This window comes from Danio aesculapii, chromosome 16 (genome assembly GCF_903798145.1).
Source record: "Danio aesculapii chromosome 16, fDanAes4.1, whole genome shotgun sequence".
NCBI lineage: Eukaryota > Metazoa > Chordata > Actinopteri > Cypriniformes > Danionidae > Danio > Danio aesculapii.
This window is the reverse complement of record NC_079450.1, coordinates 56,307,582-56,322,709: the sequence shown is the minus strand read 5'-3', so window position 1 is coordinate 56,322,709 and position 15,128 is coordinate 56,307,582. Positions and strand designations below refer to the sequence as shown.

General features: G+C 36.2%; 1 protein-coding gene across 1 annotated transcript in view; it reads left to right on the top strand.

Annotated features, from left to right (window-relative positions):
* The window catches only part of LOC130243941 (A disintegrin and metalloproteinase with thrombospondin motifs 16), an 85,737-nt gene that overhangs the window by 41,796 nt on the left and 28,813 nt on the right, over positions 1 to 15,128 (top strand). The window contains exons 8-10 of the mRNA XM_056476254.1: positions 2,004 to 2,109; positions 3,546 to 3,683; positions 12,749 to 12,902. Coding sequence (XP_056332229.1) covers positions 2,004 to 2,109; positions 3,546 to 3,683; positions 12,749 to 12,902 — 398 coding nt within the window. The remainder of the gene's footprint in view (positions 1 to 2,003; positions 2,110 to 3,545; positions 3,684 to 12,748; positions 12,903 to 15,128) is intronic.

The window sequence follows — 15,128 nt, the reverse complement described above, 5'->3', positions numbered from 1 at the left end:
AGGGGTTGTGACATGAGTAGTAGTCAAAATGGTCTACAAAAGCAGATCATAAACAATTATTACAAATCAATGAACCGATCAATTAACAAACAAGTAAATTGTTAAATAGTAAAAATAATGCTAAATCGATAGTAATTGATCTGTTTTGGTGATTCTACAGTTGCCATGGTAACATGACAACTATAGTAATTAATCCATTGTGGTGATTCTACAGTTGCTATGGTAACACAACAACTATAGTAATTGATCTGTTTTGGTGATTCTACAGTTGCCATGGTAACATAACAACTATAGTAATCCATTTTGGTGATTCTACAGTTGCTATGGCAACATGAAAACTATAGTAATTAATCTGTTGTGGTGATTCTACAGTTGCTATGGTAACATTACAACTAAAGCAAGTAATCTGTTGTGGTGAATTTTCAGTTGCTATGGTAGCAAAACTATAGTGATGAATATGTTGTGATAATTTCACAGTTGCTATGGTAACACAACCATTATAGTAATTAATATGTTGTGATAATTCCACAGTTGCTATAGTAACACAACAACTATAGTAATTAATCTGTTGTGGTGATTCTACAGTTGCTATGGTAACACAACAACTATAGTAATTAATATGTTGTCATAATTCCACAGTTGCTATGGTAACATGACAACTATAGTAATAAATCTAATGTGGTGATTATACAGTTGCTATGGTAACACAACAACTATAGTAATTAATATGTTGTCATAATTCCACAGTTGCTATGGAAACACGACAAATATAGTAATTAATCTATTGTGGTGATTCTACAGTTGCTATGGTAACACAACAACTATAGTAATGAATATGTCGTCGTAATTTCACAGTTGCTATGGTAACACGACAACTATGACCTGTCGATTTCTACAACTATAGGGTATATTCTATTACAATATTAAAGTATACTACAGTATTTATTACAGTTTATCAATCCACTATAATTAATATTACGCCATGCTGTAGCATTCATTACCAATAGGTTGTAAATATTGAAATATATAAACAATGTAATACACTTGGCTATAGGATCAAAAAAAGACTATATTATTTACTATATATTACTATAGTATTTTTCATGTGGTAATGTTTTCATTTTAACTAAGAAGAGGATCAACGCTGATATTCGGTCCCTGCTAATTTGTTGAACACTTAAGATGTTTTTATTCTGAAAAAACTAATATCAACTCTATTTTTACTTGAAATTTGCAATAATAATTAATAATTAAATCAAATGTAGGTCCTGTAAAGCAAATAAGATGCTTTATTATTTTCAGAAGACACAAATAAATGCCTGCTGCAGTATATCTGTGTAATACATGCACATATTCAATCACTCAGCCCATACAGTACAGTACAGTATGTGTGGAAAAAGCTGCACATACATTAAATGATTAAATCAAAGCTGAATAAATCACACTCCTGGTCCTTTTGGGGTTTGACTGAGCTCCAACATTCACCAAAACTCCACAGGCTTTGTATTAAAGAGTTAGAAAGTCATCATTTGTCATAAAATACTGCACAGTTGCCTTAGATCTCAGACTCGTGTTGCGACACATATAGAATTGTTCAAAGTCTTTTCCATCTTTTACGTTTCTGCAGTTAATATACTACTCCTAGCTAACATATAATGTGTTTCAGACTTAAACCGGTTGCAGTAAGTCATAAATATGTTCAGATTTCCTGCGACTGGATTTAATCTCTCGCTCTTAAACCAGCGCTGGTCAAACAAATGCAGTCCAAACCTTGATCTGATTATTTCAGTGCATTTCTCTGAGTGTTCACCGCGCTCGCACTTCTGACGAATACAGGTTATAGACACTACTGTGCTGAAGTTTTGGGTTTGGGTCAGTTAATTCTAAAATAAATAAAAATGAAGCCAGTATTGTACAGGTGGTGGTGAAATGTGTCTTTGTTTTTGCTGGCTTTTTTATTAGTTGTATTTGAAAATATTTTGACTTGATTGTTTTAATCCCAGGTTTTGCTCCGATCAGCGGGATGTGCAGTAAATACCGCAGCTGCACCATCAATGAGGACACGGGGCTCGGTCTGGCCTTCACCATCGCCCATGAATCTGGACACAAGTAAGAGTTTAATTTATAAACTAATATGACATCATATAACATTTTTGCATAAAATAACTAAACAAGGTGCCATGTTTAAGACAACACGGTATCAACCCTCATTAAAAATACTATAGTCATTTATAGTAAACACTATAGTGTTTTTGAACCATTCTATAGTAAATTTCTTGAAATAATCTGTTGTGGTGATTCCACTGTTGCTATGGTAACACAACAACTATACTAATTAATCGGTCGTGGCGCTTCCATAGTTGCTATGGTAACATGACAACTATACTAATTAATCCGTTGTGGCGATTGCACAGTTGGTATGGTAACACAACAACTATAGTAATTAATTTGTTGTGGTGATTCCACAGTTGCTATGGTAACACGACGATTATACTAATTAATCTGTCGTGGCAATTCCACAGTTGCTATGGTAACACAACAACTATACTAATTAATCTGTCATGGCGATTCCACAGTTGCTATGGTAACACAACAACTATACTAATTAATCTGTTGTGGCGATTCCACAGTTGCTATGGTAACACGACAACTATACTAATTAATCCGTTGTGGCAATTGCACAGTTGCTATGGTAACAAAACAACTATACTAATTAATCTCTTGTGGCGATTCCACAGTTGCTGTGGTAACACAACAACTAGTAATTTATCTGTTGTAGTGATTCCACAGTTGCCATGGTAACATGACAGCTATAGTAATTAATTTGTTGTGGTGATTCCACAGTTGCTATGGTAACATGACCACTATACTAATTAATCTGTCGTGGCGATTCCACAGTTGCTATGGTAACAAAACAACTATAGTAATTTATCTGTTGTAGTGATTCCACTGTTGCTATGGTAACATGACAGCTATAGTAATTAACCTGTTGTTGTGATTCCACAGTTGCTATGGTAACACAACAACTATAGTAATTAATCTGTTGGAGTGATTCCACAGTTGCTATGGTAACACGACAACTATAGTAATTAATCTGTTGTGGTGATTCTATAGTTGCTATGGGAACACAACGACTATAGTAATATAAACAAATACCCAACTATAGGGTGTATTATACTACTGTACACCAGTTTACTGTAGTAAGTCTAAAGTATACTACAATATGTATTAGTTCTCTATTGTTAATACTGCAGTAGGCTGAGGTATGCATTAAAAAAGTTGTAAATAATATTTACAGTATAATACACTCTACTATAGTATGGTTAATGACTATATTATTTACTATATTATTTTTATGTGGTAATGTTTTAACTTTAAATAAAAGAGCTATGGGGAACAACCTTTTCAGTCACAACAAGTATTCTGAAGCAAAAGACTAATATTGCATTACTGTATTTGCATTAAAGAATTGCTGTAATACCATAAAAACCAAGTATACTTTATATTTAGTCTTTCCTGATGAATGAAAGGCTTGTTTTCCACAGCTTTGGAATGGTCCATGATGGCGAAGGCAATGTGTGTAAGAAATCAGTGGGAAACATTATGTCTCCTACACTGGCCGGACACAATGGTTTATTCTCCTGGTCGTCCTGTAGCCGACAATATCTCAACCGATTCCTGAGGTGAGTGAGGGCTGGGAACACATCCACTTCCAGAATCATGATTTTTGTGCTTTAATCTAATCCGTCCTAATCTGATCAGGGCTCACACAACTGCTAGCCTGATGTTCTAGTCCGGCTACCAAAAGTGAATAATAATAATTTATCTTAATGGGAGGAAAATATAGCCTATTTCAACGCTTTAGCATTCTCTCACAGATTAAGTTATTATGTTGGATGTCATTTTGATGCATCGAGGAGCCACTATGAATATTTTGATGACTGTGACTGAGTGTGGAATCATGGGAGTTGTAGTCTTCATCATCCTACAGGACATTTTAGGCCTCTGTTAATGTTCTGTTATATTGCTGCGTTGTGCAGTCTAACACAAAACTTATTAAAGCCTCACTGCTGTTTCCCTGCTTACTAGAAAACCTTCAGTCATTCATACCTCACAGTATTCATTCATTCATACATTCAGATTTTTATTCATTCATTTATTCATCTCTCCCTTCATCACATTTACCTCCATCATTCATGCGTCTGTTCGTTGCTCCATTCATTCATTCATTCATTCATTCATTCATTCATTCATTCATTCATTCATTCATTCATTCATTCATTCATTCATTTATCCCTTCATTTTTTCACTGCTCCCTCTATTCATTCATTCATTCCTTCATTTATCTCTCTATTCATTGCTTCCTTCATTTATTTACTGCTCCCTCCATTCATTGCTTTATTCATTTACATTCATTCATTCATTAATTGCTCTTCATTTATTCACTGCTTCCTCCATTCATTCATTCAAAGCTTCATTCATTTATTCATCTCTCCATTTATTGCTCTCTTCATATATTCACTGCTTCCTCCATTCATCCCTTCATACATTCTTTAATTCACATTCATTCATTCATTCAAAGCTTCATTCATTCATCCATTCATTCATTGCTCTCTTCATTTATTCACTGCTCCCTCCATTCATCGTTTACTCCATTCATGATTCATTCATTCATTCACATTCATTGATTCATTTGTTCATCTCTTCATTCATTGCTCTTTTCACATATTCACGGCTCCCTCCATTTATCCCATACTACATTCATTCATTCACTTTCTTTCATTCATAGATTTATTCATTTATTCATCCGTCCATTCATTGCTCTCTTCATTTATTCACAGCTCCCTCCATTCATTGCTCCATTCATTCATTCATTCATTCATTCATTCATTCATTCATTCATTCATTCATTCATCACTCCCTTCTGTCATTCATCCATGCCTCCATACATCACTATCTTTATTGATTAATTAATTAATTTATTTATTTATTTATTTATTCATCGCTCCCTCAAGTCATTACTCCCTTCATTCTTTCATTTATTCATTGCTCCCATCATTTATTCACTGCTCCCTTCATTCATTCATTCATTCATTCATTCCTCCATCCATTGCGCTTTTTATTCATTCATTAATTTATTGATTCATTTATTCATTGCTCCCTTCATTCATCACTCTCTTCATTCATTCATTCGTTTATTCATCCATTCATTCATCACTCCCTTCATTCATTCATTTCTCCAATTATTGCTCCCTTCATTCATTCATTTCTCCACTCATTGCTCCCATCATTTATTCACTGCTCTCTCCATTTATCGCTCCCTTCATTCATTCATTCATTCATTCATTCATTCATTCATTCTTCCATCTATTGCGCTTTTTATTCATTCATTAATTTATTGATTAATTTATTAATTGCTCCCTTCATTCATCACTCTCTTCATTCATTCATTCGTTTATTCATCCATTCATTCATCACTCCCTTCATTCATTCATTCATTCATTTCACCAATCATTGCTCCCTTTATTCATTCATTTCTCCACTCAATGCTCCAATCATTTATTCACTGCTCTCTCCATTTATGGCTCCCTTCATTCATTAATTCATTCATTCATTCATTCTTCCATCCATTGCGCTTTTTATTCATTCATTAATTTATTGATTCATTCATTATTTGCTCCCTTCATTCATCACTCTCTTCATTCATTCATTCGTTTATTCATCCATTCATTCATCACTCCCTTCATTCATTCATTCATTCATTCATTTTTCCAATCATTGCTCCCTTTATTCATTCATTCATTCTAGCAAACCAGAAAGTGTGTGATGTCATTATCATGAACACACACATGAACACTCCATCTCACTAGATAAAGCTGCTTGTTTCTCAGCGTTTGAACATACTTCTAAACATGTGGTATTACGTGAATTCATAAATCAGCAAAATACATAACACTGCTCTAGTGGCTTTTGGATATTTTAATGAAGAAAGAAATGACATATTGTGCCCTAAATTTGTATGCTTCCACTTGCTGCACATCACCAGCATGACAGGGGACGTAAAACCAGAATCAGCTCATGTCATTCATAGTATAAACTGTAATGATCTTTAATTGACTTGGAAAGACTCAGTCAGAATCACATGCTCTTCTCATTGGCAGCCTAAAGCAGCGTTCATAAAAACCCAGATCTGAACAGCCGTGGCCTTTACTGAGCATCTCCTGTCCATTAGTCATCCGTGCAGAGAGTCTAGACACCAACCTCATCTTTATAAGTAGGATTTGTTGCGCCATTTTGGTTATCGTACCTAAAAGTGAGCAGGTTTTGGGTTGCGCCTTCTGTCTGAGAGTGCCGTCTGTGCTTGTGAAAGTGGATCAGCGTGACCTGCTGGCGTTAAATTAAGCGATGTGTGAAAAGAAGTGCTCTCTGTGCTGATGAGCTCATACTCTTCTCCAGATTCAGAAGACACAGAAGGGATTCCCTGCGTTCATTAAAGCGCGTCTCCTTCCAGCACTTCTTGTGGAAAGTGGAAAGTGCAAAAGGAAATTCACCATGTTTAGGGTGTGTTTACATTTGTGTTTAGTTGTCTTGGCTCTTTTTATCAGATCATTAAAGTATAGCAATTATTAGTTCATTCATTCATTCATTCATTCATTCATTCATTCATTCATCTCTTTATTAATTTATTAATTCATTCATACCTTTATACATTGCTCCATTCATTCATCACTATGTGCATTCATCGCTCCATTCATTCATCACTATGTGCATTCATCTCTCCATTCATTCATTCATCATTTTTGCTTTCATTCATTGCACCATTTGTTCATTCATTCATTCAATCATTCATCCCACCATTCATTGCTCTATCCCTTCATTCATTCATTTATTCATTGCTCCATTCATTCATTTATGACTCCATTAACCCATTGCCCAATTCATTCATTCATTTGTTTATTCATTCATTCAATCATTCATCCCACCATTCATTGCTCTATCCATTCATTCATTCATTACTCCATTCATTCATTCATACATCACTCCATTAATCCATCGACCAATTCATTCATTCATTTGTTTATTCATTCATCACTACATTCTTTCATTCATTCACTCATTCATTCAATTATTCATCCCTCCATTTGTTCAATACTACCTGCATTCATCATTCCATTCGTTCATTTGTGCATTCATTAATCGCATCATTCATTGATTCAATCATTCATCCCACCATTCATTGCTCTATCCATTCATTCATTCATTTATTCATTGCTCCATTCATTCATTCATTCATACATCACTCTATTAATCCATCGCCCAATTCATTCATTCATTTGTTTATTCATTCATCACTCCATTCATTCATTCATTTACTCATTCATTCAATTATTCATCCCTCCATTTATTTAATACTACCTGCATTCATCATTCCATTCGTTCATTTGTGCATTCATTAATCGCATCATTCATTGATTCAATCATTCATCCCACCATTCATTGCTCTATCCATTCATTCATTCATTTATTCATTGCTCCATTCATTCATTCATTCATACATCACTCTATTAATCCATCGCCCAATTCATTCATTCATTTGTTTATTCATTCATCACTCCATTCATTCATTCATTTACTCATTCATTCAATTATTCATCCCTCCATTTATTTATTACTACCTGCATTCATCATTCCATTCGTTCATTTGTGCATTCATTAATCGCATCATTCATTGATTCAATCATTCATCCCACCATTCATTGCTCTATCCATTCATTCATTTATTCATTCATCACGCCATTACTCCATCGCCCAATTCATTCATTCGTTTATTCATTCATCACTCCATTCATTCATTCATTTATTAATAGCTCCATTCACTTATACGTCGCTCCATTAATTCATTGCTCCATTCATTAATTTGTTCATTCATTCAATTAGCGCTCTATTCATTCATTCACTCATTAATTCAATTATTCATCTCTCCTATCATCCCTACTTGCATACATGACTCCATTCATTCATTCATATGCGTGTTCATTCCTCACACCACTCATTTATCATTCATCCCACTATTCATTGCTCCATTTATTTATTCATTTATTAATCACTCCATTCCTTTATTCATCTCTCAATGCATTCATTCATTTGTTCATTCATTCATCACTCCATTCATTCATTACTTCCTGCATACATCACTCCATTCAATCATTCATTCATTTGTGCATTCATCCATCACACCATTCGTTCATTCATTCATTTAATAATTTATCCTATCATTCATTGCTCCCTTAATTAATTTTTAATGACTTCATTCATTTATTCATCACTCCATTAATTCCTCGCTCAATTCATTCATTCATCACTACCTTCATTCATTCATCACTATCTGCATTCATCGCTCTATTCATTCATTCATTCAGTTGTACATTCATTCATTTATCGCTCGATTTATTCATTCACTTATTCATTCACTCATTCATCCCACCATTCATTGCTTCTTTTATTCATTCATTCATTCATTCGTTGCTGCATTAATTCATAACTCAGTTCATTCATTCATTCATCACTCCCTTCAATTATCACTATCTGCATTCATCGCTCTATTTATTCATTCATTTGTTCATTAATTCATTCATTCATCACTCCCTACGTTCATCACATCATTTGTTCATTCATTCAATAATTCATTCCTCCATTCATCACACCCTTTATTCATTTATTTATTCATCACTCTATTTATTAATTCATTCATTCGTTCATTTATTCATCACTCTCTTCATTCATTCATTTATTTATTCATTCATCACTATTTATTTTTTCATTCATTTGTTTATTTATTCATTACTCCCTTCATTCATTCATTCATTTATTCATCACTCTCTTCATTCATTCATTCATTCATTTATTTATTCATTCATCACTCTATTTATTTTTTCATTCATTTGTTTATTTATTCATTACTCCCTTCATTCATTCATTCATTCATTCATTCATTCATTCATTCATTCATTCATTCATTCATTCATTCATTCATCCCTAGCAAAGTTTTGGTGCTAATTAAGAAGCACTGTTATATTTGTGTGTTGAAAAACTAGACTCTGGCATTGAACCAGCGCTTAAACTGCCAAGGCGTAAGTTAGACTGACAGTGTGTGCACTAAATACAGTGGAGCGACAGCAGCATGAGTGTCATCACCAGAGTCTGCCTGTGAACCACAGCTTTTCCAGGACTATCTGAAGGCGTCAATCTGCTGAATGATCATCCCCCATTTCTCTCTGTCCGCACCCACGACGCCCCAAAAACAGCAGCGCACTGGGGTAAATCCGGCATCTCGTTCTCGCTCAGCTGTCCTCCCATCTGTTTCCCATTGCTCATGAGCAGCTTCACCTACGTCACATCACAAAACCTTCGAGTAGCGAAAGCCTGATCTGCTTTCAGACCTTTCTCCGCTTTTATCACTCATAAAACTAAGCTTGAAAGGCAGTCGTGGTCTGTGTTATAGCTGTCGCTCGCTGTAATCCGCAGAGGAAACTTAAAGAGGTGACAGTGGGAAAACTGAGTGCTGGTGAGGAACTGAATCAGATTCATCTGACGCTGACATTCCTGCCTCTGTGGACCAGATGCTGCTGCGTTGATCCAGATAACTGGAAGCAGGACTTAGTGAACATGAACAGCAGATGATGGGGGTTTCCCTGCGCACTGAGGCATTCTGGGATTGCTGCGTGTAAAGGACTTGCAAGGACATACACAGATACAAGCTGTTTGAATGACTACTCAATCATGCAGCCATAACAAGCAGTCAAGAAAATGAATGAATGAATGAATGAATGAATGGATGGATGGATGGATGAATGAATGAATGAATGAATAGATGGATGGATGGATGGATGGATGGATGGATGGATGGATGGATGGAGCACGAGAAAGAGAACGATGAATGAAGAAATGAATGGTTGAAAGAAAAAAGAAGTAATGAATGAATTAATTAATTAAGGCAGTGATGATTTGAGAGATGTTTGAATAAATGTATGAAAGATTGAATGAATGGAGTGATGAATTAAAGAATAGAACAATAAATGAATGGAGCAATGAATGAATGAATGACAAGGACAATGAATGGAGTGATGAATGAATAAATTAATGACTTAATGAGTAGAGTGATGAATGAAGGAAGGAAAGAAATGAAGAAAGAAATAAATGAATGAGTGATGGAGCGATGAATGAAAGAATGGAACAATAAATTAATGAATGAATGATAAGGACGATAAATGGAAGGATAAAAATGAATGAATGAAGTTAGGAAGTGATGAATGGAGACAAAAATGAATAAATTAATCACTTAAGGAATGGAGTGATGAATGAATAAAGGAAGGATGGAAGAAAGTGATAAATGGATATATGAATGAATGAACAAGTTAATAAATGTATGAATGATTGAACGAGGACAATGAATGGAGGGCTAAATGAATGAATTAATGACTTAAATTAAGTGATGAAGGAAGGAAGGAAGTGGTGATGGTAGACATGATTGAATGAGTGAATGAATGAAGAGAATGATGAATGAAAGAATGGAATAATAAATAAATTAAGCAATGAATGATGAGGACGATGAATGGAGGGATAAATGAATGAATTAATGATTTCATGAATGCAGTGATGAATGAAGGAAGGAAGGAAGGAAGGAAGGAAGGAAGGAAGGAAAGAAAGAAAGAAAGAAAGAAAGAAAGAAAGAAAGAAAGAAAGAAAGAAAGAAAGAAAGAAAGAAAGAAAGAATGGAAAAATAAATGAATGGAGCAATGAATGAATGAAGGAATGATGAGGATGGTGAGTGGAGGGATAAATTAATGAATTAATGACTTCATAAATGGAGTTATGAATGAATGAAGGAAGGAAGGTAGTGATAATGGGAGAATGAATGAATGAATGAATGAAGGATGAATGGATGAATGAATGAATGAATGAATGAATGAATGGAACAATAAATAAATGAAGCAATGAATGTATGACAAGCACAATGAATAGATGGATGAATTAATTAATGGCTTAAAGAATGGAGTGATGAAGAAAGGAAGGAAGGAAGTGATGAATGGAGACATGAATTAATTACTTAATAATTGATTGAAGGGAGTGATGAATGAACGAATGAATGAACGAATGAATGAATGAATGAATGAATTAAAGGAAGCAATGAATGTATTTAGGTTGAGCATCTGGAGTAGTGTATTTTTCTTGATGTGCATATATATATATGTGTGTGTGTGTGTGTGTGTGTGTCTAATAAACTGTCTTCATAGTCTCTATATAAAACACACATCCCACACACACATGCTGACACACATGCGCGCACACACGCACACACACGCACACACACACACACACACACACACACACACACACACACACACACACATTGATACACATATTTTGACACACAAAAAACACACACACACAAACACATGCACGCACACACATTTTGACACATTCACACGCACACACACACACTCGTCATGGAGCCGGCGATCACCCTGGAGCGTCTGTTAAAGCACTCACAGCTCTTTCAGCGTGTGTCTGATGATGTAAAACACACTATTAAACATCGTACGAGTCTTTCTCATGATCCCCGATATCGTTCACCCGCCGAGCCTCGCTGTCGCCCGTATGATAACAGCAGCATTGAATAACCTACGTCATGATAAAGTCCGAGAACAGGGATTGTTGAAAAGAGAGCTCAGTAAGTGCAGCCGAGGGAACGCTGCTGTTGTGTCGCCATGGTGCCCGCAGCCAAAACCAGTGAAGACTTCGAGGACAACACTTAAAGCACACATAAAATCAGAACTAGCCATACTGACTTTGTTAGCTCACATTGCTAGTTTGATGGTAATCAAATTCATCGGTGCATGTCATTAAGATTTAAAAAAGAGTTTGCCCTTGTAAACTTTATCTGAACTGTGAAAATGTCTCTTCCTGTTTGTTTTCAGTTCAATTGTCAGATTAGGTCTGTCTGGGGTATTGGGCGGGGCTAACATACTTAACCACGCCCCTTTCAGCTGTCAGTTCTGACAACAAACAGAAATGGCGAGGGGGAGGAGTCTGTTCGGTTGTAATAACTCTCCACAAACCCTTTTCCCATCTTTCAGAATGACACGGCTACTTTACTACATCCAATCAGCTTGCAGTTGATAAAAACAAGCCACGCCCACTGTTTGCTCACTTAATATTCCATTTCTCCAGGAATTGCTTCACAACATGGACAAAACGGCTGCAGCTTCCAGTTCATGCAGACTTTAATACACAAACACACTTCACTGAACATCTACATCAAGTCGACAGCAGAGATCAGCGTCCCATAATGCAAGTCACAACCGGAAATAAACAGAAAGCACTTGTGAATCAGTACAGTGTGTGTGAATGTGAGAGTGTATGGGTGTTTCCCAGTACTGGGTTGTGGCTGGAAGGGCATCTGCTGTGTAAAAACATATGCTGGAATAGTTGGCGGTTCATTCCGCTGTGGCGACCTCTGATAGATAAGGGAGTAAGCCAAAGGAAAATTAATGAATGAGTGATTTTGACTGTAATGCAATAATGTGCACCGTTTGTAAAGCTTGAATTGAATTGAATTGAATTGAACTGAACTGAACTGAACTGAATTGAACTGAACTGAACTGAACTGAACTGAATTGAATTGAACTGAACTGAACTGAACTGAATTGAATTGGTGCTGTTTTATTTGATCATGTTTGTGTCTCAGCTCTGCTCAGGCCACATGTCTGTCTGATGAACCTACCGCCATACAGGAGTATAAATACCCAGAGAAGCTGCCCGGAGAGCTGTACGACGCAGACACACAGTGCAAGTGGCAGTTCGGAGAGAAAGCGAAACTCTGCACTCTGGACTTCAAGAAGGCAAGTCCAGTTATATGGGGAAAGTTTAGAAGGGAGACATCTGCAGACGCAAGTTATGTTAGTTTGTTTAACCCTTGTGTGTTGTTCAGATTGACTCCCCTTTGGTTATGTTGGTGACTTCCATTGTAACCACATTTTTAGATTCCAATTGTGAACAGATTGTATGTGGTCAGCTTATTTTAATGAACAAAATGTTGCATATTATATCTTAAAAGAAGAGAGACATGCAAAATGTGCAGAGCAGCGGGTCATGAGGTCCAGGATTCAGATTTTGACCACATTTACATGCTAAAATGCATTGGGTGTACAATGTGTGTATTTACATACGGAGAGAGGTCTCTTTCTTTATTTCTAAATAGCTGTTTGCTAAAGCAGTGTTTTTTTCCACAATCTAGCCCATACATCTAAAACTGGAGCTCCCTGTAGAGATATCTGGTGGAGTGCGGAGGTTTCTCCAGTCCTTCACGCTCTGGAGAATCACAAGCTAAATATACTCTGGAGGGACGCCAGTGGGAAGCTGGACTCATGTTGTCCTGATCTCACCTACTGTGCCTCTAGTGTACATGTACAGTTGACTAAATAAGATAAAGTACAGTCTGCTGCTCTGATGCTTCCAGTGGTGTAGTCGGGGCTATACGCACGTATACTCAGTATGCCTACTCTTTTCCACTAGCTGTTTGGGTATTATGAGGATCAATAATTGCGTATACCCACTTGTTTTGCTAATCAGACTTCCCTAATGTACGTGTATTCGCATCCCCTTTAACTGTACACCAAATGTTTTTTTAAGTCTCATCTTAATTTGGTGCGTTGTTGTTTACATTCCCCGGCCCCTGACCACCGCAGCAGCTGTCAGAAAATGTCGTGAGTTTTTCGAAGTCAACTGAATGATGTCTCGCTGAAACGTTCAGGTAAAATTATAAAACAGCATGGGCGGGTTGGGTGGGTAATAGTACACCACCTTTTTTTTTAAGACTACACCACTGGATGCATCCCACTGGCACTGTTATAGATGATGACTTTACAGCACAACTGTTTTAAACGTTGATGAATATTAGAATGACTTCTGAATCTAAATCACAGCTATAAATGACTCTTTACAGTATATTCACATCAAAATCAGTTCTCTTACAGTCTGGGCTGGTGCTTGAATCAGATTGCAGATTTTATTTTATGAATTGCCTAAATAATTAATAGATTATACTTTGCTTAATAATTTATTTTAAAGCCAATTATTCACTTTCAAAGTCAACTAATCACTTTATGGGCTCTATTTTAACGATCTAGGTGTGAAATCTAGAGCGCATGGCGTAAAAGCATTAAGGATGTATCTGAATCCACTTTTGCTATTTAAAGGATGGATAAATCCGCTCTGTGCCCTGGCGCATGGTATAACAGGGTTGTGCTTATTCTCTTAATGAGTTCTGAGTGTGTTTTGAGCATAATGTGCATTGAACCAATCAGAATCTTGTCTCTCATTCCCTTTAAGAGTTAGCTGCGTCGCACCATGGTGCATTTGCTATTTACAATGCGGACTCTGTAAGTGTAAAAACTGAACGCTTCACTAGTGAGAAAACAGTGAAACAGAGCATCTGCAGTGCGAGGATAAAGAACGAGCCTCCTACATTCAGCCTCTTTACTTTCTCTTTACTTTACTTTTACTCTTTACTCCTTTACTTTGGTGGAGTGAGGAAACGGTGGAAACTCACTCCACTGAACACATCCATTAGCCCACATATTTAATTTCCTTTGCAGAATAGTGCACTCACTGCACTCCAACGAAATGGTAAGGTTTATAATCTAATGAATACGCAATAAAACTCTTTAACACTATTAAATGTAGATACTGTCACAGCTCTAATGCTCAGTTTCAAGCGGTTTATTTTATTCTCCAGATCTGAGGTGAGCTATCTGCTGCTGCTTTCTGTAGTTTGGCAATAAATGTCATGTAAAATGCATGTCAATCTGAACTGAAAAAAGCACATGGGCTGTACCTGAGCTGATCATTGTCAGTTTTCTGTTGTTCACCTTTGAGAAATTGAAGCTGTTTCTAACATATACATTTCAGGTGTTGGTTAGGACAAAAACTTATTTTAAAATGGGAAATACACTCCTTCTATCGCATGCCATTGCTTTTATTTAGTACATGACTTATAAATCAGCCTTAAATCAGCCTTTACGCTCGATAGTCAGGCTCACTCCTGTTGATTTCGTCAATCTGGCAAC